We start from the raw sequence: 24,297 nt of genomic DNA, 5'->3' as shown, positions 1-24,297 counted from the left end.
TGGAACACTGATGAAGACTCATGCATGTCTGTGAATTCTTTACATGATATAACTTGTCAACCTGTGAGAGAGGTACTGTTATCACCTCCATCTTATAGATGATGAAACTGAGTGACAAAGAGGGGAAGTCACTTCCCCAAAGTCTCAGGACAGAATTGAAGCCAGCTGTGGGTCACCAGACCTCCTGCTCTGACACTGCCCTATGTCAGACTTTAATCCCTAGTCTCAGCAGCTGAACTTGCACAAATAGCCCAAGTCTCTAAGCTGATTCTTTGTCTTCTGAGAAACACAGATGACATACCATCATTTTAAGTGTTTGAGTAGATTAAATAAAATATTGCCTGTATTACTATAAGTGATATGGTGACTGACCAGAAAAATTAACTTTTGGGGATTCATGCCTTTAATTTATCATATTTAAAATATTTCAATAACTTTAGTAAGTGTGCTATAGATTAAGGAAATGTTAAGAGTTGTAAACAGTGATTATTGGTTGTTAAATACCAAGTGTTTGTTCAGAGGTCCATCTGGTATTTTTGACCAGCGTCTGGCCCACTGTGCTGGGGATGATGGGAGAGGGTTTGCATGAGAGGCACTTGGTGTTGGGTAAAAGATTCAACAGGTGAGAGACTCTCCCCACAAGGAACACAGTCATAATGCTAACCTGTCTCCTGCAGTGCAGGCAACCTCAGGATGTAAAATCATGAGCTGAGGCCACAACTTATTTCAAGCAAGACAGATGCAGATGCCACAAAGCCAGGCACATGGACAATAGGTCTCAGAACTGTCAACAGTTGGTGACAAGCACATGTGAGAATGAGAGGCCAACCCTCCCAGGCAACTCAGTGTATGAAGACTCTGTTTTCTAAATCTCTGGAGACATAGCGCATGCCAAGATGGGCAATTCTGGGCACTCCATAATAAAGAGGAGCAGCCCTCCCACCACAGCCTACTGCAGAATGGAATGAGAACAGCAAATGATCACAGAACAGCCAGAAGGAACAGACCTGTGAATTCCGCCAGATCCGGGAAGAGCCAGGACAGGCTCGGATATGAATTTTCACCAGCTCCTGAAGGAAGAAATTAGAACCTTATTTCAGAAATTGAAGTGTGGGCTGTGCAATTCTCCTCCAATCCCATTTAATCTCTACAATGTAGGACTTGATGACCCCTTCCCCCAGGCATCAACCCAGAGCTGCACCCCTGGCCTCAGTCAGGCCATCTCACTATGTCATCCATGAGGCACTTGGTGACTAGTGATGGCTTGTCTTGTCAGCCACAGCCACAGGGAACCTCTTGTAGTCCCCAGAGCTACCCCAGACTGGTGGTCTTACTGGTCTCCTCAGCCTGCTTCACACACACCCTCCCTCTTCAGGTCTGTTCACTCTGCTTTGTGGGCCTTTGCATCAGAGTTCAGCAACTGATTTTCCTTCACTTCCTCCAGCTCTTGGTATTATTCTTTTTGTATCTTTCTTTCTGCGTGTATTTCCCCATTTTTGCCTCAAGTGTCTGTCCTTTCCATGAGTTTATCTGGGAGTGTACAGGGTTTAGAACATGGGCTCTGGGTCAGAAGGCCTGGGTTCATCCTGCTCATTTGACCCAAGCCAACTTCATACATGGTCTCTCTAGGTTTAAGTCTCTTTTTCTGCAAATGGGCTGATAGTGATACTTCTACCCAAGGGCAGCAGTGAGCACTAAGCCCACTTCTCCTTTCTTCTTAGCAGAAGAGAATCAGTTTTCATCTATTTGTAATCACCTTGTTCAATGCTCAATTGAGTATTACGGTTCTCTGCACTCTCTTCTCCAACACTTCTTTGATGAAACAAATTCTTTTGGATTACTGAAGAGAGAGAGAAAAGAAGTTAGAGATCTCCATCAGAGTGCAGGGACATCAAGAGTGCATGTTTAGGAGTTCTCAGCCTTCTGGTCACTCAGAACTCAGTGAGTCCCAGTCCTCATGGTGAAGTTCTATGCCATCCCTGGTACAGAAAAGAGAACCCCCAACAAGGGCGTCCTTATGTTACCTACACAGAAAGGAGCCCCTCAGATGTCAGGATAAAGGAGTCATGCAAAACATCGTGAGCTTGTTATGTATGTAAAAAACATTACAGATGGCTGGAAAAGCATGTATCAAATAAAAACTGGAAGTGAAGCGTGTTTTCTGACCTGTTCACACTGTAAGGAAAAAACAAGAATTTCCTTGCAAGAAGGACACAGATCCTAAAAGTGACTGGATGTATAAAAGTGAAAGCACAAAAACTTTAAATAAATGTTTGTTTAAGAGAAAGGTGGTTTATTGGGTTGGGAGGATGAACACTTCCCAAAGAGACACCAGAGGACACAGGAAGAACTAGAAAGACCTCCAAGGGACCCATTCCCAGGACACTCTCTGAAGCTGCCAGCAGGGAGTGAATATTGTGGCACTGGAGGACATCCCAAGAGGCCTGGACCAGGGCCTGCCAAAGAGGTAAGACCGGTGCACCAGCCAAGGCCCCTGCATGTTGGTGGCCCAGGAAAGTAACAGAAAGGAAATAAACCAGGAAGTTCAGGGCAGTATCTGAGGGTTGTCCAGGCAGGAGGACACTAGGAAGGAGGTGGGTCCACTCTTCCCAGGGCTGATGGCAGGTGAATTTTCTGGAGCAATAAATCTGTACTTATACACCTATGAGCCTGTAGTATTTTTTAGTGTCCAGCAAATAAATTAGAATTCCTTAGCTTTAGAATGTCCAACGTCCAAAATCTTTTTCAAATTTATCCCTCTTGAGTCGACTCCCACAGTCTGCTTCTCACTCTCCAATTGAGAGAAATCTAATTTGTCCTTGTTGCAGATACTAGGGACCTTTTCACATTCTATACCTTTTCCCAGAGCATCTGCTCTGCTCAGTTCATATAATTCTTTCTTCTGTGAATTCTCAATTGTTATTTGGATATCTTGGTGGATACTAAACTGTGTTGAAACAAAAGCTTTTCCAGCAAGCAAAACAAAAATGATTGGAAGAACAAAATAGAATAAGGGACAACCATCTGAAAATTATTGGCTGGATAGTTTGAACCACAAATGCAGACTACAGTGGAAAATTATACATTGTGAGTCTCAGAAAAAGTGGCAAATGAATCACTTTTGTGTGGTATCAAACACAGTTTCTGGCAGAGAAATTGATTTTTACATTATTTGATTAATGTTTGTCTCACCCTTTGTGGAGAAAGAGCTAATACAACCACTGTCCTTGCTTAAGGGCAAATTTGACCTGGGTTAATTTTCTTGCTCATTACTCCAGACACCTGATGAAGGTGGTCCCTCTTTTCTGTATTACCAGGTCAACGCTGGGTTTAGGGTGAAAAATGACCCATGACTGGACTCAGAAGGACTCCTTGTAAACTATAAGCCATAGCAGGTCTTCCTCCAATGTGGTGACTTCTAACTCAGCTGTCCTTTGTGGGATCCCTGAAAGTAATGACTACAGAATTGTTACATGAGGCATTGACTCCCTTGGTTGTGGTGCTGCTCAGCCAGGTGGATCCTGCACCCACAACTAAGCTGTCACTCAAGATGGGTAGTGGTCCACTTGGTGGACTGCTGTGTGGACACCTGCAAAAAGAGCAGCAGCTGATACTGCCTTATTCAATTGCAGTGGTTCTTGTCACTTGTCCTTCCAAGTAAATCTGATGCAACTGTGACGCTGATTGTTCTGGGAGTTTGAATAAATACCTAGTTAAGCAGGCCTCCACATGTGTGTTTTGCTGTAGTCATTATACCAAGAAATTCAAAAAAGCTCATATGTCTGTTTTCTAACTGCTATATCCCTAATGCCCAGCACTGTGTGTGAGACATGGTAGATGCTCAATATATATTCATCAGTAAATTGACTGTGGACATCAAAAGGTAGACAATAAACCTAATTACCATCTCTGAAGCCTTTGCAAATGACATTTAAATCTGGGTAGTTCTTCATCATGACCTTGCTGAACAAGATTTCCAGAAGTGACAGGTCAAATTTCTCTTCCAGTTCATTGAGAATATCATACACCACTCTTTGTACAGGTGACATATTTTCCCAAGATGTTTTAGACTCCTTAAAAAAACAGTGAAAGGGGAAAATGTAAATACAGACTTCTAAGTTATAGAAGAGCCCTAGGGAGTGATTTCATTTTTAATGTGTTACAATTTCCCTACATAGGTATTTTCTCATGTTCAGTTTTAGAATTTCTCTATATTCAATGGCTGTTAAGTAAAATAAGTAAATGTACCCTTCTGAAAAATACCCATTTGTGAATCTGCTCTCCCCACTCTCATTTACATTTGGTGGAAAGAGGAGTCATTTGGAGAACAAATATGGGTTCAAAGTTAAATATTGTGCAGCCCTTGCAGAGCCTGGCCACATGTTTTAACATTTGATTTAGCAGGTGATGGGCTGATATTCTATTGACTGAACAACCCTCGTTCCTTCCACAGGACCAAATTGGCCTGCAAGGGATCAGGGAAGCCAGGTGGTGATTTTCGCTTCCTGTGAATTTTGCCGAAAAGAAAACCCATTAGTAGGGAAAGAGAAGACTTGCATCTCTGTATCTCCACTTACATCTTTTGCTAGAATTATCAAAATTCCACGATTCCAGAAATCCCATAGAAAAAGAAGACTGAAAATTGTTGGAGAGAGAATAGCAAGCATATATTTCTAAATTTGTCCTAATAAGACATCCATTCTCTAGGGATTTTAATGTTCTCATATCTAAATATTTAAATTGATGTTCATTGGAATAAAATGCTGTATAAATAGTTATATTAAATCAGTTCATTAAATTTATTTATCTATTCATGAAAATCACTTCTAATCCTTGGTTTATGCTATATTGTATATATAACTTCTATAAGGCATACATCTGTGTTGCCCATAGGCTTCAGATCCAGCCTGTCACCAGTGCTATTCACTTCAATTCTAGGGAGCACCATGGGGCACCATTCCTTCACTCAGAAGGAGGACTGTCTCCAATGATACCTGCTTCTCTTCTCCCATTTCACATTGTAGGAGTACGTACAGCAGTACTTGAGAAGGTCCCCACTCACAGGAGACTCCTCAGTTGCCTATTTGTGCCCTGACATTTGATTCCAAACTAATAAAACAACTAATTTAGGGCTGATTTACCAGATCATGACATATAAACCTCACTTACTTTATACATTTCATCGCTGATGAATCCACGGTCACGAAGAATCTCAAGGAAAGGAAATATTGTTTTTATTGCATCTGAAATCTCAACCTTATATTTTTTGAAGAGTCTGAATGCAATCTGACACATAAGGTTGTAGTCTTCTGCAGACATCCTAGGGAGAAAGGATACCATGATAAAATGGTCATCAAGATATTGAAGTGCTTGTGGAGGCTGTAACGTTTTATATATGAAGGGGGGAATGTGAAGAATCAATATGAATAAAATAAGAAGTTCTGAGTAGAGACCAGAATAAATGGAATTGGTGCAATCAAGAAAGATATAATAGGAGAAGCATGGAGGATCAGAAAGACATACATATTATAAAAAATGTCCAGAGTGTCCCAATTGAAGTCATTGTACACATGACTTCTCCTAAACATATTTGGAATATTTTTTATTAAAACCTTCTATTCAACATAGTATCGGAAGTTCTAGCCACAACAATGAGATAAGACAAAGAAATAAATGTCATTATAATTTGGGAAAGAAGAAGTAAAACTCTAGTTGTTGGCAGATGACATGATATTATAATAGAAAACCCTAAAAACTCCACCCAAAACTATTAGAACTAGTAAATGACATCAATAAAGTTGCAGGATACAGAATCAATATACTAAAATCTGTTGTGTTTCTATACATCAATAACAAATGATCATAAGAAGAAATTATGAAAACAATCCCATTTACAATTGCATCAAAACATCTAAAATACCTAGGGATAAATTTAACCAGCGAGGTGAAATAATCTTACTCTGAAAACAATAAGACATTGATGAAAGAAATTGAAGAAGATACAAATAAATAGAAAAATACACTGTATCATACTTATGATTTGGAAGGATTAATATTGTTAAAATGTCCTTACTACCTTCAGTAATATATATATTCAGTGCAATCCCTATTGAAATACATTCTTCTAAGAATTAGGATTAATCCTAAATTTTTTTTTATGGAAACACAAAAGACCCCAAGTAGCCAAAAACATTTCAAGAAGAAACAAAGTGGGAAGCATCACACTCCCTGACATGGAACTCTACTGTACAACTGTAATAATCAAAACAGTATAGTATTGGAAAAAACAAACAGATACATAGATCAATGGACTAGAATAGATAGCCCAGAAATAAATCCTCACATATATGGCTAATTAATTTAAGACAAAGATATACAATGGGGTAAAGACAGCCTCTTCAATAAGTGGTGTTGGCAAAACTGAACAGTTGCATGTATAAAAATTGAAATTTGACCACTTTCGTATACCACAGACAAAATAAACTCAGAATAAATTAAAGACTTAACTGTTAGTCTTGAAACCTTAAAACTTTTAGAAGAAAACATATGCAGTAAGCCCTTGACTTCACTCTTAGAAACATCTTTTTGTATATATCTTTTTGAGCAAAAGAAAAAACATAAAAAAGAAATAAATGGGATTACATCAAACTAAAAAGGTTTTGCACAGCAAAGGACACCATTACCAAAATGAAAAGACAAGCTACTGATATTTGCAAATGTTCACACATTTAATAAAGGATTAACATTTAAAATATAAAAACAACTCATACAAGTTAACACCAAAGAAACAAAAAATTCAATAGAAAAATTGGCAGAGGACATGAACAGGCATTTCTCCAAAGAGGACATACACATGGCCAACGGATATATGAAAAGAGGCTCAACATCACTGATCATCAGGGAGATGCAAATTCAAAGCACAGTGAGATGTCACCTCACACTAGTTAGAATAGCTATCATCAACAAATCAACAACTCAGGAGTGCCTGCAGGATGCAGAGAAAAGGGAACTCTAGTACTTTGTGGAACTGTAAATAGGTGCAGTGACTATGAAACACAGTATGGAGATTCCTCCTCAAACGATTAAAAATAGAGCTGCCGTATGATCTGGCAATTCACTTCTGGACATTTATCTGAAGAAACCAACACTAATTCAAAAAGATATGTACTCTTATGTTCATTGCAGCATTACTAGCAACAGCTGAGATATGGAAGCAATCTAGACATCTATCAATAGAGAAATGGATAAAGAAGATGTTTTATAAATATACACACATACATAATAGAATATTATTCAGCAATAAAAAGTATGAAATTTTGCCATTTGTGAAAACATGGATGGACGCAGAGGGTATTATACTAAGTGAATTAAGTCAGATAGAGAAAAACAAATACTGTATGATATCATTTGTATGTGGAATAAAGAACCTCCCAAAATAAATAAGTAAACAAAGCAAAACAAAACAGAAACAGACCCATACATACAGAGAATAAGCTAATGTTTGTCAAAGGAGAGGAAGTGGGGAGATAAGAATTTAAACAAGAAAGAAATTAAATTTGTATAAAAGTGAGATGGAATAAACAAATCATCACAGAGGAATAAGAAACAATAAAATAACAATAGAACTGAACCTTAAAAATGCACCTTAATTAACAGCTAAGAGAAAATAAATCACAGAAAGATAAATACAGTTTCCCCTCACTGACTTCCAATTGTTAAGAGAAATACCAACCTGAATTATACAACTAGTTTATAAATAATAAGATGTGGTTTAATAACGACATGGTAAAGTGTAAACTGAAATTTCACAAGAATATCAATCATTTCTCCTGGGACTCCTACTTTGTGGCAAAATATATCTGTCTGTGCTTTTGTATATAATGAATCTTTTTACACATTTGAATTTCCAGAAACATCTGCTATTTCTCGTGAAAGTTGTAAACAGATCTATAATTTGCTTCTTAGTTGGTCATTTCATTGCTCTGATAACAATGTTTTAATTAACATCTTGTGTTCCCGGACATTATGAAGACAGATAAACTTCCTTTTTCAAACCAGAAGAGAATTGTTGGCACCTCCCAGTACCCAACATGCATCAGAGAGTAATAATGTCACATTATTCTGTCAAATTTTATATTATAAGCCCACTGTAATCAAAACGGTCTGGTAGCATAAGAACAGACACATAGATCCATGGAACAGAATAGAGAGCCCAGAAATAAACCCAAGTCTATATGGTCAATTAATATTTGACAAAAGGGACAGAAGCATAAAATGGAATAAAAATAGCTTCTTCAACAAATGGTGTTGGGAGATCTGGACAAATACATGAGAAAAAATGAAACTCAACCACCAATTTATACCATACACAAAAATAAACTCAAAATGGACAAAAAACTTAAATATAAGTCACAACCCCATAAAAGTCCTAGAGGAGAACATAGGCAGGAAAATCTCAGATATTCCATGCAGCAATATTTTCATCAATATGCCCCCTAGAGCAAGGGACATAAAGGAAAGAATAAACAAATGGGACCTCATCAAATTAAAAACCTTCTGCATGGTTAAAGAAAACATCAGCAAAATGAAAAGTGAACCAATAGAATGGAAAAATACATTTGCCAATGATACATTGGACAAGGGTTTGATCTCCAAAATATATAAAGAACTCGCATGACTCTAGACCAGGAAGACAAACAATCCAATTAAGAAATGGGCAAAGGACTTGAACAGATAACTTCTCCAAGGAGGACATACAGAGGGACCAGAGACATATGAAAGGATGTTCAGCATCATTAGCTATCAGAGGGATGCAAATTAAAACCACAATGAGATACCACTTTACATTGGCCAAAATAGGCATCATAAGCAAATCAACAAACCACAAGTGCTGGCGAAGATGTGGAGAAAAGGGAACCCTAGTGCACTGTTGGTGGGAATGCCGACTGGTGCAGCCACTGTGGAAATAGTATGGAATTTCCTCAGAAAACTAAATGTTGAACTGCCTTTCGACCTGGCAATCCCACTGCTGGGATTATACCCTAATAATCCTGAAACACTAATGCAAAAGAACCTATGCACCCCAATGTTCATAGCAGTGAAATTGACAATAGCCAACTTACAACAGGCTGGAAACAACCTAGGTGCCCATCAGTAAATGTGTGGATCAAGAAACTGTGGTACATTTGCACAATGGAATACTATGGAACAGAAAGAAAGAAGGAGCTCCTACCCTTCATGACACCATGGATGGAACTGTAGAGCATTATGCTAAGTGAAATAAGCCAGGCAGTGAAAGACAAATGCCATATGATCTCATCTCTAAGTAGAACCTAATCAACCAAACAAAAGAGCAAAATAGAACCAGAGACAAGGAAATAAAGAACAAACTGACAGTAACAAGAGGGGAGTAGGGGGATAATGGGGCAAAGAAGGGGAAGGGTCAGGTCAAGGAACATGTACAAAGGACTGAAGGACAAAGACAATGGGATAGGGGGAGGATTAAATGTGGGAGGTGGGGGGTGGGTATATCAGGGGAGAATAATGGGGGAAAATGGGGAAAACTGTAATTGAACAACAATAACAACACACAAAAAAATTCTGTTTAAAGTCAGCAGATGGGAAGAAGCATTTGTCTTCCCTCTTATTAAAAATGCCACTACAATAGTAATTAAAAATCAGCTTTACAATGACAAAAAGAATGGAATGGAGCAAATAAGAGATTTCAACCAAAACTGATGGGACAAATATAGGTCAGAGGAGCATTAATTGCTATTGTGGGTGAAGGGTGCTGCCAGCGGTCAGGAGGTAACCAGGTGCCCTGTGGAATCTTGACGGCAGTGGAGACTGAAAGGGAGACATGATGCTGAAAACTAACATGGTATTTGGAAAATGAAGAACAGGGTGAGGTACCCTCCACCCCTCAGCCTGCATCCTGACCAGCTGGAGCCAGGCAACCTCTCTGTGGCAAACATTAGTGTCCTTTCTGTCACCATATGTTTGGGTTGCCTGTTACTACACTTCATACATGGAATAGTACAGCATGTCTGCTTTTGTGTCTGACTTGCTCATCATCCATGCTGTTGTGTGATTGGAAATTTGTTTCTTGTATTGTTCAGTGGTATTCCATTGTGCGTGTTACCAGAATCTGTTTGGTCATTTTCCTGCTGATGGACATCTGAGAGATTCAGTTTTGGACTGGTATGAATAAAACTACTGTTCTTGTATAAGTCTTTCTGTAGTATGTTTTTGTTCCTCTTGGGTAAATAACTAGAAGTGAATTGCTGTGTCATTGTGTAGGAATATGTTTAACTGTTTTCACATATGCGAAAATGTTTTTCAACTGTGCTTGAACAACAATAAAAAAATGAAAAAAAAAGAAAAGGCTTTTCTATCTTAGTCATTCCAGTGTGCTATGTGGTTTCTGATTTGGTTTTAATTTTTATTTATTTAATGACTAATGATGTTGGAAACAATTTCATATGATTAATGGAAATTTATGTACATTTTTTGTGAAGTGTTTGTTCAGGTGTATGGCCCATATATATTATTGTGCTGTCTTTTACTTACACATGGGAAGGAGTTTTATATTTTAGATATAAGCATTTTATTTAAAATAGCTGGGGTGAACTTTTTTCCCAATCTGTGGTTTGTCTTTCATTTTTTAAACTCTGTCTTTTGATTAGAAATTCTAACGATGATGAAGTTCATTCTACCCATTCTTTTTCTTTTTCCATAAATGAATTAGTATACTATTTATGATATCTTTGCCTACTCCAAGTTTATAAAAATATCCAAAAGCTAACATGTATAAATCTGGATTTTCTCTTCTGTACCATTGACCTATTTGTCTGTCCTTATGTCAGTAAAACGTTGGTTTGATAACTATAGCTGATAGAAGTCTTGAATTCAGTGGGAAAGAGATAGTCTTGAGTTTTCTGGATTTTTTGCTTTTCCATATATCTTTAGAATCAATTTGTCAATTTTGGCAAGACAGGTCTTTTGGACATATATTGGATTTGCATTTACTCTATAGATAAATTTGCTGAGAACTGATATCTAACTATATTGAGCTTCAATTTGTTAACATAGTAAAGCTCTCCATTTATGAAGTTTTCCTTAATTTTAGTCACCAGTATTTATCACTTTCAGTATTATATGCCATGCATATATCATGCATATATTATGTCTTTTCTTAAACTTATTCTTTCTGATACTACTTTAATATTTCTCTTCTTTTAATCCTCACTGAGAACACATTTTTATTGCTTTTTGGAGAGAGAAGAAGGGAGAGGAGACAGAAGGAGGGAGAGAGACAGTGAGGGAGAAGGAGAAAGAGGGAAGACAGAGAGAGAGCAAGAGAGAAAGAAAAGAGGGGGGAGAGGGTGGAGAGACAGAGAGAAATATCGATGTGTTAGGGATTGATTGGTTTCCTTCTTGTATGCACCACAACCAGGGATCGAATCTGCAACCTGGTATGAGCCTGGACTGGGAATTGAACCTGCAACATTTTGGTTTATGAGACAATGCTCTAACCAAGTGAGCCACACCAGCTAGAGCTTGATGCTACTTTACATGGTATTGCTTTTTTTTGTATTTTTCATTGTTGTTCAATTACAGTTGTCCCCATTTCCCTCCATTACTCTCCCCTGCCCTACCCAACCCTACCTCCCACATTCAATAGTCCTCTCACCATCGTTTTTGCCCTTAGGTCCTTTACACATGTTCCTTGATTTGACCCTTCCCCTTCTTTCCCTCATTATCCCCCTCCCCTCTGGTCACTCTCAGTTTGTTCTTTTTTTAAAAAAAATATTTTTATTGTTTTTCAATTACAGTTGTCCCTCTTTTCTCCCCATTATTCTCCCCTTCCCTACCTACCTACCACCTCCCACATTCAATCCCCTGTTGTCTATTTAACAAATCATAACCATCAGTGCTTGGGTACAATCTTCATCTGTAACTAATATCTCCTTGCAATTTTTCTTTTTCTTTTTTTATTGTTGTTAAAGTACAGTTGTCTCCATTTTCACCGCAACTACACTTGAATGTCAGTTTGTTCTTTATTTTCATGTCTTTGGTTCTATTCAGTAAAGGAGTGGATTAAATGGTATTGATTTTTAGCTGCTTGTTACTATTGTATAGAAATAGCATTGTTTAAAAAAATATTAACCATATACCCATAACCTTCCTAATTGACCTGTGAATCTTTGTAATGTATTATAAATTAACTTTGGATTTTATAGAAAAGAATCTTAACATTAACAAAACCCCCTTTGCCTTTTTGCTTTCCAACAATTATTTATTTTTCTTTTCTTATTGCTTGGTTAGGAATTTACCTTCATTGTTGAAGAGAACTGGTGAGATCTGACTTTCTTGCCTTGTTTCCAATCTTAGAAGAAAGTAATTCATTACCACCATTAAGTATAAAATTTGTTCTACATTTTTGTATATATATTTAAATGTGACTGAGGAAGTTTCTGAGGAATTGCTTGTTTGTGGAAGTTTTACCAGAAATAGATGTTGAATTTTATCAGATGTATCCATTGAGACATTCGTATGACTTTTTTCCTTCTTTATTCTCAGGAGTGAATTCCATTGATTAATTCTGGCAGCCTTTCCTTAAGAAGGATCATATAACCACAAGTCCACAGGCATTGGGGAAATTCTCCAATGCCAGAATGAAAAAATAAAACAATTTTTAAAAAAGTATCTTATGAGAAAAAGAGATAATGTATGAAACAGGAGAAGACTTACCCAAAGTAATATTTTTTGAGAGATACAAGAATTTATATTGCACAATGTATTGCTAAGAAAATAGAACTACTATGGAAAGAGGTAGAGGTCTTAAATATGTTTAAAATGATTTCAGAAATAAAAATTATTCAAATGGCTGTAAGATAAAACTGAGGAAATATCCCACAAAATTAGGTAAAGAGATTAAAATGGAATAAAATTAACCTCGAGAGAAAGTACAAGATGATAAGCCTTAACACACACAATTTAATAGCCATGTAAGTGGAGCCAAGACAGCTGGACAGGGAAAATGGAGAGGAGGAACATATCAAAGGAATCATTGAAGGAGATACCACAGAGTAGAAGGACATGAATTTTTGGAAAGAACACAGTTGGGTATTTTACACAAAATAATTTTGTAAGAACCTCCAAGGCACATTATTGTGAAATAACAACACCTGACAACCAAAGAGAAAACTCAACGTTTCCAGTAGGATTAAGGAACAGGTGCCCTACGGAGGAGTGATGCAGCACGGCTGAGACGCCTCTTCCACAGCAGTGGCTGCAGAGCCAGGCTTTCGAATCTCAGAGTGGATCAGGTCAACGTCACACGTGTGGGGCTGAGACATTTTACTTTAAGAAACACCATTCTGGATGCTTTTCCTAAGTTTTCATTATTTCCTTTACATACATAAACATTTATAGGTTTTAAAATAAAAATTTACAAATGCTCTTAAATTTTTCTGCAATCGTTATTTTACTTTTGGCTTGTTTTCTACCTAGCATGTTTCCCCTTCCTCTCCATCTCCATCAATGTTCGTTCCCACCTCTGCCACATAACCCATTTAAATTACTTTGCATGGATTCTTCTCTAAGTGTCCATAAACATGTAATTTCATCTACCCTTATCTATATCCTAGCCATATGTTCCAAATGTTTTGTCATCATATAATGACATTATATGATTTTATTTTTCTGCATCATACATATTTTCTGCAATATACACCCTTTTCTGCATCACACTGGTTTTATACATTAACATCTTGCAAAAATTTTCTAAGTCATCTAGTGTGGTTTTAGATTTTGTGTATGTTTGTTTCATGAATGTATCATATTCAGCAGCATCCTTATAATTTTATGAAAATACATTAGGATAAGTCCCAGAAAACCAGAAAAGTAAACCAGTAGTGAGGAAGATGTAAACATCAAAACACAGTGAATCTAACCCAGGAGACAGTAGAAAGAAGCACAAGATGGCAGCCTGGCTGCAGACCAAACAGCTCAGACTGGAGCAAGTGATGATTACAGCATATAGATAAGTGTAATGAGTAACAGCAATGTCAGGAGGAAGGGGAGGAAAATATCGGGATAGTCTGTTATAAGGTACAAGCACTACAGGTAGAGTGGTGTAAAATGCATATTGAATTGCCAGGCAAACACTAAAAACATTTAAAAAGAAGTACATTGATATGTTAATAGATGAGATAAAATGAAATCATGTAATATGCTAAATTAAAACCAGAGATGGTATAACAAGAGGATGGGAAGGAAGAAAGACCAAATACAATGAATAGAGACCAGTTACAAAAGTGATAGATATTAATTCAATTTATTAGTAATTATTTCAATGTGAATGGTCTTAATACTTCAATTAAAAAACAGAGATTATATACGAAAAAAGTGAAGGATTAACCAAAGAACATACATGCACAACCCATAGACACAGACAACAGTGGGGTGATGGCCAGAGGGAAGGGGAGGCAGGGGCTGGGTGGAGGTGGGCAAAGGGAGAGAAATGGGGACATCCGTAATAGTGTCAACAATTAGAAAAAAGAAAACCCAGAGATTATCAAAGTGACTGAAAAAATTAAAAACCTATATGTCATAACAAAATAAAAACCTATTTGTAGAAAAAAGCAAACAAAATACCACCAGAGACATTGAGGGGGGGAACTGTCTAGCAGTGGCCAGGGGGGAGTGAGGTGGGGACAGTGGCAAGAGGGGATTGCAGGAACTATTATAAAGGACACATGGACAAAATCGGGGGGGATGGTGGGGGTGGGGGAGGGAGGTGGGTTTAGCTGGGGTGGGGGGAGGGAAGGGGAGAAAAGGCATACAACTGTAATTGAATAACAACAAAAAATAAATTTAAAAAAACCCAAAAAACCTATTTGTCTTAACAAAATAAACCTTTAAATATAAAACTCATGTTAAGAATTGAGAAAGAGAGATCATGCTAATACTAACCAAGAGATAGAGGGAGTAGCTATGTTATTTCTAGACAAAGATGATTCAGAACAAGGAAAGTTATGAAGGAGCAAGAGGGCATTCCATATGAAACAGGGGTCTGTTTTCCAAGATGACTTACCAACCCTTGACATGCACTTACCTAAACACACACCATCAGATTATAGAAGGTAACAATTGAAAGAACTACAAGCAGAAATAAGTAAGTCTACTATTAGAGTCTGATGCTTTCAAACCCTCTTTTAGTAATTTATAGATCTAGCAGGCAGAGATTTAATAAAAATACATTTGATCTGAGCAACACTGTTAATGAAATTAATCTATTTGGCATTTATAGAATAGCCCAATTCATAACACTGTGTACACATAGTTCACATGATCACAGGAAAACTCACCTTCTCCAAGATAGTCCACATTTGGGATCAAGAGCAGAAGAATAGAAATCATAGAGTGTGCACTCAGACAACAAAGAAATGAAATTAGAAATTAATTACCCAGAAATAGATAGAAACTCCTCAAATATTTGGAGATCAAAAAATGTACTTCTAAATAACATATGGGCAAAGAATAAGTCTTAAGAGAAATTTCAAGATTGTTTAAATTAAATGCAATTGAACATATAATTTATCAAAAATTGGTGATGCAGAAATAGCAGTAATTAGTGGGAAATATATTCTGTTAAATACATATGTTAGAAAAGAATAAAGATCTAAAATTAAAAAACCTGTTTCCCACTTAGGAAACCAGTAATAGAAGAACACAAAGAGAGAAATTTAAACCTAAAATGGAAGAAATAGGATAAAATAAACATTTAATAAGAAAGGGATCAGTGAAAGTGGAAATAGAAAAAATAGATAAAACCACAAAACCTAAAGCCGGTTCTTGGATAAGATTAATAAAATTAATAAACTTAACAGAGGCTAATGAAGAAAAACAGATAAAAAACACAAAATACCAATATTAGAAGTCTAAGCAGGATCATCACAAACTGATCCCAAGGACAATGAAAGCATTTTGAAAAACTACTGTGACAAATCTCTGAGTACAATTTTGGTAATTTCAATAAAATGGGCCAAGTCCTTGAAAGATACAAACTACCAAAACTCACACAAGGAGAAATTTCAACATTTGGGTAGGCTTATATCTGTTTTACTTTTTATTTTTTTAAGTGAAGGAGTAATTGACACTGAACAAAAGTAAGCATCAGGCTCAGATAATTTCACTGGTGAATTCACAGTTCTCCAAAGACTGGTCCAGAAAAGAGAAGCAGAGGGAAAAGTTTTAACTCATCCCGAGTCCAGCATACTACAACACCAAAAGCAGAGAAAGACAAACTACAGACCCATAACTCTCATGAAAAGCAATACAAAAATCTTCACCAAAAAATTAGCAAATTGCATACAACAATGTATAAAAAAATTATACCCATGACTGACCAAGTGGAGTTTACTCCAGATATATAAGGCTGGTTCAATGTTCCAAATCAATCAGTGTAACCCACCACATCAAGAGGCTGAAGAAGAAAATGGAGTAATCATGTCAGCTGATGCAGAAAGTTCATTTGACAAAATCTACTTCCATTCATGAAGAAACCACTAGCAAACTGGACATAAAAAGGAACTTCCTCAATTGGAGAAGGAACATCCACAAGAAGCCCGTAGCTAAGATCAGACTTACTGTTGAGAAACTGTGTAATTTTCCCCTAGGATCAGGAACAAGGAAAGATGTTCCCTTTCACAAGTCCTATTCAATATTGTACTGGAATGCGTACTAGAAAATGAAAATGAAATTAAAACTATAGGGTTTGGAATAAAACTGTCTTTGCAGATGACATAATTGTCTATGCAGAAAATTCTAAAGAATTCTCCAAAAAATCTCCTGTAACTAAGAAGTAAGTATAGCAAGGACACTGGATACAAAATAATGTAAAAATGATAATGGCTTTTATACATGCCAGCAACAAAAAATTAGAATTCAAAATTAAATAAAACGATACCATTAACAATAGCTCCAATAATGAAAAACCTTAGTTTTATTCAAATAAATGTGTAAAGAATCTGTATGCAAAAAGTTATTCTAGAAAGAGAAGGCTTTTATTTTGCAAAATAATAACTATTTCAATGTAAGGCTGCAAAGTATATTAACAACTTAAAGTATAGAGCTGAGTGGTAAAGGGCAATTGGAGTTAAATGACTTGTTTTTATATTTTAAAATTCATTTTTCATTGTATTTTTACATTACCTCTTATCCCCCTTACAACCTGGTACCCCAGTTCCCCACACTGTTGTCCATGTCCATGAGACCTTTATCCTTTTTGCTTGATATGATTTGTTTTAAATGTCAAAAACTTGAACAATATGGTTTCAAGTTCAAAACTACAAAAATATAGATTAAAAATAAATTGAAAAATTGAAAATAACCCTGGTTGGTTAAAATTAAGCTTTTTAATGTCACTTAAAACAGGAAGAAGTAAAATAAGAAGAAAACATAGCTTGCATTTTTAGACAAAAAAGGAACAAGGAAAACAATAAGGAGTTTAAACGTTAAAACAGGAAAAAGTACAAAAACTATATTATATAAAACTTTGATGTAGATGAAACAATGGTGATATTGGACAGCACAGGACCAAAAATAGAATCCAGCAAGAGACACAAGGAAGACAACATGTCATAAAAGTTGTTAAAATCACGGGTAGAAAAGTTATGGTATGTAAACGTGAGCAACAGCAGTGCCAACAAAACGATGCTCATATTGATGTGATAGAAAAATTCAAAACACAGATAATGGAACAAATGTTTTATAAATATTAAAAAAAATTTTACTCCTAGTTTTGACTTTTTGCATAGGCAAAAATTATCGTACAGGCTCTGGAGAAATTAGTTAGAAAGATACATTACTTAATCTTGTATGCTAAAAACAGAGAACTACAATTTATTTTCAATATTTTGAAATGTATGTCAATACATCATAATCTTCATTACAAAAGAAGTCTCAGAAAGTTTTAACTGATAAAAGCTAAACATGCTGCATGTAAAATAATAATACCCCAAAATTGTACGGCAGAAAACAAAACGCCCTCTACTGCGTAAAAGGGGAAATAGATTTTGCAGTTAGAGGTTGTTTTGGAAAAAAAAATACAGGAAAACAGTGGAATGAGATTGAGTAAAGATTGTTACATATTAGGAAACCTTTAATGAAATTTATTGAAACAATAAACAAAAGCAGTGAAAGTATGTAGTTATATTCATAAATTATTTTTAAAAATTTGGAGACTACACACTGCTTTTTTTAGAAAAACCATATGAAATAGTTGAAAGCTGACACAATACAAACTCTCAAAACTAGCAAATACTACAGTAAACATTGAAGTGATGAGAACATTCAATGGTGCTTACCATTACCACAATTTATGCACATATATGTTTTAGCTAATGCAATAGGATAAGAAAAAATTCATTGGTATAAATACTAAAAAAAGATACAGTATTATATAATGTATGATTACATGTAGAGAAATGATAGAGACCTAAATAAATTCCCTAAGAACTAGAAAAAGAATTTGCCAAGAGGCATGAATTTTTAAAAAAGGTACATAAAATGAACAGATTTTATTTGCAACAACATATGTTGAAAAGAAAGAAAATATTACCTCAAACACAATAGTCAATACACATGCATATATTTATAAACATCTGAAAGTTATGAACTATATGAAAGAAACTATAATGTCTTATTCAAGAAAATTATCAAACTCTAAATAAATGGGGATGTAGAAGGTGCTTTCAGGCTGGAAAATATAACAATTTTAAACTGTCAATCCTGAAATTATTGTAAAAGTGTAGTACACCTGCAATTTGTAATCCTATTGAAAATGGATAAGGTAACTTAAAAATATATATGACAGAGAAAATATCTGAGTCAAGCAAAGTATAAAAAGAAAGTAAGTAGTGGAAGACTTAATTGGTTTAAGACTTAATTGGCTTAATGATGATAAAAATTCAGTGAGATAGTAAAAGAATGCAGAAATATATTTTCAGTACACAGGTCTAAAGGTTATTATATCTGACATACAAAGACTCCAGTCTATTGGCAAAATATGGCATGTAATTCCAAAGAAAATACACCTTAACAGTCACTTAGAGAAAATGAAATTAAAATGTCCAATAAACATGTGAATACATACAAACTAAAATATCAGTAAGAAACCATTTCTCATCCACTAGACTGGCAAACACAATTCCACAAGTGACGTGCAGCGTGGGAGAAGATTCAGAGAAGCAGACATTCATTGCTGGTGTGAGCATAAATTGCAAAAGCTGGTACTGTGTAAAAGTGAAAATGAGAACACTTTTTGAAAAATCTTTGTGACTTTGGGTTGTAGAAGACAAAAAGGTAGCTATGAAACCAAAAGCTTGATCCATAAAGAAAAAAGCTGATAAATTAGTAAAAAATATTAAGTATTTTGTGCTTCAAAAGACACCATTAAAAATATGAAAAAAAAACTAGTCCTAGAGCAGAGAATAAGAACCTAGGCTTGGTCAAGGACAAGGAGTTCTGCTGGGAGCAAGGAAGACAGGTGAGCTTGTAGGGGTCAGGCAGGGCTGGAGTGAGGGGTCCCAACACAGAGTCAGAAACCCCCTCAGAATACACAGTAAAGTTTTCCAGGCCAAGAAGCTAAAGAAAAGTCAAACATCTCTGAAAAGCCGAGTAGAATTACCCAAAGGCTCACCACTTGGAGCTGGCCATGACAATTATGATGAGGTCCAGAGAACATAGAGAGAGAAGAAAGCTGGGAAGCCACTTCCTCCTAGGAAAGCATAGCTCAGCTCTGAGCACAGCTAGAGGCTGATTACCTGGACCTGATACAGGCAGAGGGCTACGGCTGGGAGATGAAGAAACTCACGGACTCAACATTTAAAAAAATTAGTAGTGACAAAAAACCACAACTACTCAAAATTAAATAATTGTCATAGAAGAACGTGTGAGACAACTATTATAAACAGAAAGCAAAAAGCTAAGGAGATGATTTATTAGGGAAAAACTAAACTGTGAAGGTCTAAAGCTGTACCCACTTGTTTGGGAAAACATGAGTTTTTCCCAAAACTCTTTGGGAAAAAGTTTTAAGCCCAAATTTAAAAAATACATTTTTGTAGGTATTACAGAAGAAACTTTCACTTAAGTAAAGAGAGAATTGAACCTGTCCCCTCACGAACACAAGAACTCCAGTTATAAAATCTTATAAAATCAATATTATAAGTTTTTACTCTAAATTTGAAAGCTTTAACAAGAGAAGTTACCGTAAAAAAGTTGAAAGACTATTGGTAAGTTCAGAGTATGTAGCAGACTCTCCCTTGTCATTAAAGGAAGACCAAGCACCTCAACTGATTACACTGGCCAAAAATAAACCAGCAATTCACAGAAGAGGCAATTTAAGGCCAATAGACTTGAAAACCTGTTCAACCTCCCATACAGTCAGAGAATGCAAATTAACAGGCTGCATCCCTTTATCCAGCACCTTTGTGAAGTCTGGGTGTGGACAGATGGCTCCTGAGCTGGTGGTAGGAGAATACAGTGGTTTGGCCACAAGGAAGGCAATTTGGTAGTATCTATGAACAAGGGAATATTAGTACCCCTTGCCTGAACAATTCTACCTTTTGTTTTCTGACACAAGACAAATACTTGTATATATGCAAAAACATAAAGAAATATCTCATTGTTGTTCTCAGAGTTTATTGGTAACAGTGAACAATTGAAAACAACATAAATGGATTAAACAGAACATAATTTAACAATTATGGAAAGCAACTCCATGGAGCAGTCTGCCTCTTTTAATAAGAATGAGGTAGGTCCTTATATTTACTAATGTGAAAAACCTCTGATAATTTTAATATTAAAATTTTAAAAATATGAAATCCAGAATGGTGTATACAATATAGTCTCACACAAAAAACAAGACAGAAATTACGCATTTAGGGAAAACAAGTCGTGTGTGTAAATGCACAGAAGAGACATAAAAGGCTGTGCCCACAACACTCAGCAGGACCAGGACTGGAAGCTGCAGGGGGTGGGTGGTGAATAGGACTGCTTCCCTCTGTGTACATCCCTGTCATCTGAAACTTTATGACAAAGAAAGTATAATGTACTTTTGGATTAAAAAACAAATAATTAAACATATTAAGTAATGTAATTTATGACTCATTACTAAAGAAAAAGGTCGGGTTTCTAACCTTTTCCTTGTCAGAGGTAGAGCCCACCCAGAGCAGAAAATCAAAGTACAAATGAAAACAGCAGCCTGCACTGGTCTTTGGCATCTTGGTCCTTCCTCTTTTACTTCCTCATCAAGGTCCCTGGAGGAAGAACCAGACCCCCAGCCAGAGACCGAATACGCCTGGTGCTGACCCATGCCCAGATTAGAAAAATCAGATGCTTACCCTGAATTTTATATTTTCTTAAATACCCTCTTTGAAACGACCTAGGTGAACGCGGAAGGGCCAGAGGGAAATGAGAGAATTCAGAGGTCATGAGAAAATAACAAATAGCTGCCTCAAAGTCAGAAAGAACAGCCGAGTCCAGAGGGGCCGTCGGCGGGGCAGTGGGTGTAAGACAGAGTCCTGTGGGCTGCAGCAGCTGCGCTCACACCAGCGGCTATCCCTCTGCTGTTTAAAGATCTGATTTCCTCACCACATATTCCTGCATTTCATTACACTGCATGTGAGTGTACGTGTAAAGCAGGACTAAGGTCAAGGTTTAGTTGAGTGTCTAATGACAGACAGTCAAGCAGCAGCATAGCCAGAGAGGAAGTAAAAAGAAGGAAGGCAGAGACTGACCTGGAGCTGAGGTAGCTGCCTACACTGGCCATTGTCCTGCCCTGGGCCCTCCAGGACCTCTGATCCCTCTGGCGTCCCCTGCCTCGTTTCAGCCTGGTTTCAGCCTGGTTTCAGCCTACCCAGCCCTGACCAGGAAGTCTGTAACGGACTCAGCCAGAAAGGGCTCCACCCAAATGGGGAAAATAGAAGCGAAAGTAACTTTCCAAGTGCTGTCAGACATGTTTCCCTCCTCCTGCAGCCCCACAGTGGTTCTCAGCCATCAGGACATGTGGCAGCAGGAGTGGAGGACAAGGAGGGACAGTCAGGACCTGGAGGGTCAGGGGAGGGGCACCCCCAGCAATAAGCAGGACCAGCCCTCAGGAGTCCCCTTGTTGGAGCAAAGATACAAACCCCCCCCCCCATGAGTAAACCCCACTGTTCTCACAGCCCCAACTTTGTGAGAGGGTGCAGAGGAACTGAGTCAGGTCTCTGTGTTCAGACACAGGGCTGGAGAAGCACCCTTCTTAGAGAGATGGTTTCCACGTTTGTTCCCTGAGTCCAACTCCCTCCAGCTGGGACTACGAGTTCTCGTCCAACTAAATTTAAGATACAGGGAAATGTTCTACTGTCGTCCACACATGTTCTTTCTTCCCCCAAAGGAGTGAATATCAATCTGCACAGACTCCACACACTGATGAGGGCCTTTCTTTCCCAGAGTGCAGGGTCTCACTGTGTCCTGGATGCTGCACACGTGGGGGGCTGGGTCTCTCTCCAACCCTGTCATCCTGCTTTTGGGGGTAGAAAATTATCAAGCTGAGCCTCTGCTGGGCACAGTTGTCCTCTGCTCCTGGCCTCCATGGTTTGTGAGACCCAGACAGGGTCTGATACAGACAACACCAGCCTTTTCCAGCGTCCCCCCCGCTTCTGTCCTCCTGGCAGCAAGCAGACTAGGGCCCCACTGGGCTGGATGTTGGCATAAATGTGCTTGTTTTTCCCTGAGTCTGCTTAGAGTCACCAAGATCACCACATGAATGAAAGGTGGATAGCAGTCGGCTGGGTGGGAAATCCACAAGGGCCAGTCTCCTGGGTAGACAATCCCACACTGGGGCTGCCCCGACTGAGGGGAAGGAGATGATCCTGTGGGGCCAGAGATAACTGAGCAGGCACTCCGCTCTGCCAACAGCAGTGGTTTCTGTGGGATCGGGAGGGCTTTGTGCAGAAAGCGAACATTTGTGATCCAGAAAACAACATCAGACCCACCTGGGTGAGGACCCGGACAAGACCATCTTCAGAAGCGGGTTGACCCCTAACAGTCCTGCTGGACTGATGTGAAGGAAAGAAGGGAATGCCTGGGACATTTTCCATGTGGCAAAGAGAAATGACAATGAGGACTATTCCTGTTTTCTGGGAAGTTGCCCCAGCTATGGCGCCTGGAACCTAGAAAGCAGGAGACACAGCAACTGAGGAGCACATGGAGCAGAGGACTCAGAAAGGGAACGAACGGGCTTCCTTAGCTTCACTAGGAGCAGCTTCCAATCAGATGTCAGTAGTGGGCTGAGTCTCCAGCCTGGGAGACCCTGTGGGGATAGAGGTTTGTCCCTGAGACGAGGTAGAGGGTCTGGACCTGAGAATTCACCAGCAGGAAGAAGTGGCAGCAATAGCAACAGCAGCCACGGGGCTGAGGATGGAGACCCGAGGCATCTCTGTGGATGTAGGAATGGAGAGGGTGGCACCTGGACCTAAATGGGAACACTCAGGCCACACACCAACGTCCCCTTCTAGGAGGTGGCCTATTAACCAGCAGGACTCGTGGCCCCCATAAGCACCCTTCTTTCTGGGGACACTTGCAGGCTGGGAGTTCTGTGGAAGGTGAGTCTGTTCCCTGGTGGGTCTCCCTGAGTTCATCTGACTGGAGAGGGTTGGACTCGGTGCTCCTCCAAGCTCAAGTGCACAGGGGCAGCAGTCTGTGGAGTGTGGACTGTCTGTGCATTTGTGTGTTTGTGTGTGCAGTTGATTGTAGCAATCTGAGGCCTTGTGGATAAGCCCAACGCTAGGGTTCAGATTTAGGGATTATTTTTGCCACACATCTAAGCCAGGTCCCCTGATCCACCTTTTACTAGGAAGAAATTGGTATGTTGATCTTCATCCCTCTCATCTTTTTGCCTGTCAGTTGGTTTGGAACTTATGTTTGGTGACTTGGGGAGAGTTTATAAACAAAATTTGAGGTTTCTCTGTGACATTCTTCTTTTTTCTGAGATTACCCTCTATCTCCCCAGAAACTCTGGCTGCCTGACTTTGCTGACCATGAGGAAGGTGGACTTTCTACCAAAGCGTTGACCACCCCATAAGCCTGTGGCTGCTCTCAGAGCCTGGTGATAGTACACTGGAAACATCAAGTGTCGGCTGCATGTGAGATTTGACTTCTCTGCAGAATTGTCCTGTCTCTGTTCAGTTTTCCAAAGTCTTAAGCATTGTTTCCTGATTATTTTTTAAAAGATTTTATTTGTTTTAA

At 38.1% G+C, this 24,297-nt stretch overlaps 1 protein-coding gene across 2 annotated transcripts in view; it reads right to left on the bottom strand.

The window, feature by feature from the left end:
- Positions 1-21,920, bottom strand: part of LOC112307899 (nuclear body protein SP140-like protein) — a 54,415-nt gene extending 32,495 nt beyond the window's left edge. For both annotated transcript variants that reach the window (XM_024564072.4, XM_045198178.3), the window contains exons 1-5: positions 21,807-21,920; positions 5,170-5,320; positions 3,905-4,073; positions 1,757-1,840; positions 1,008-1,070 (exon numbers count right to left, since the gene is read on the bottom strand). In XM_024564072.4, the coding sequence (XP_024419840.3) occupies positions 1,008-1,070; positions 1,757-1,840; positions 3,905-4,073; positions 5,170-5,320; positions 21,807-21,838 (499 nt within the window). In that variant the 5' untranslated portion in view covers positions 21,839-21,920. The remainder of the gene's footprint in view (positions 1-1,007; positions 1,071-1,756; positions 1,841-3,904; positions 4,074-5,169; positions 5,321-21,806) is intronic.
- Between the last annotated feature and the right edge of the window lie 2,377 nt (positions 21,921-24,297).

Source organism: Desmodus rotundus, chromosome 2 (assembly GCF_022682495.2).
Source record: "Desmodus rotundus isolate HL8 chromosome 2, HLdesRot8A.1, whole genome shotgun sequence".
NCBI classification, from domain to species: domain Eukaryota; kingdom Metazoa; phylum Chordata; class Mammalia; order Chiroptera; family Phyllostomidae; genus Desmodus; species Desmodus rotundus.
The sequence above is the reverse complement of the archived record's forward strand: the minus strand, read 5'-3'. Positions and strand labels throughout refer to the sequence as shown.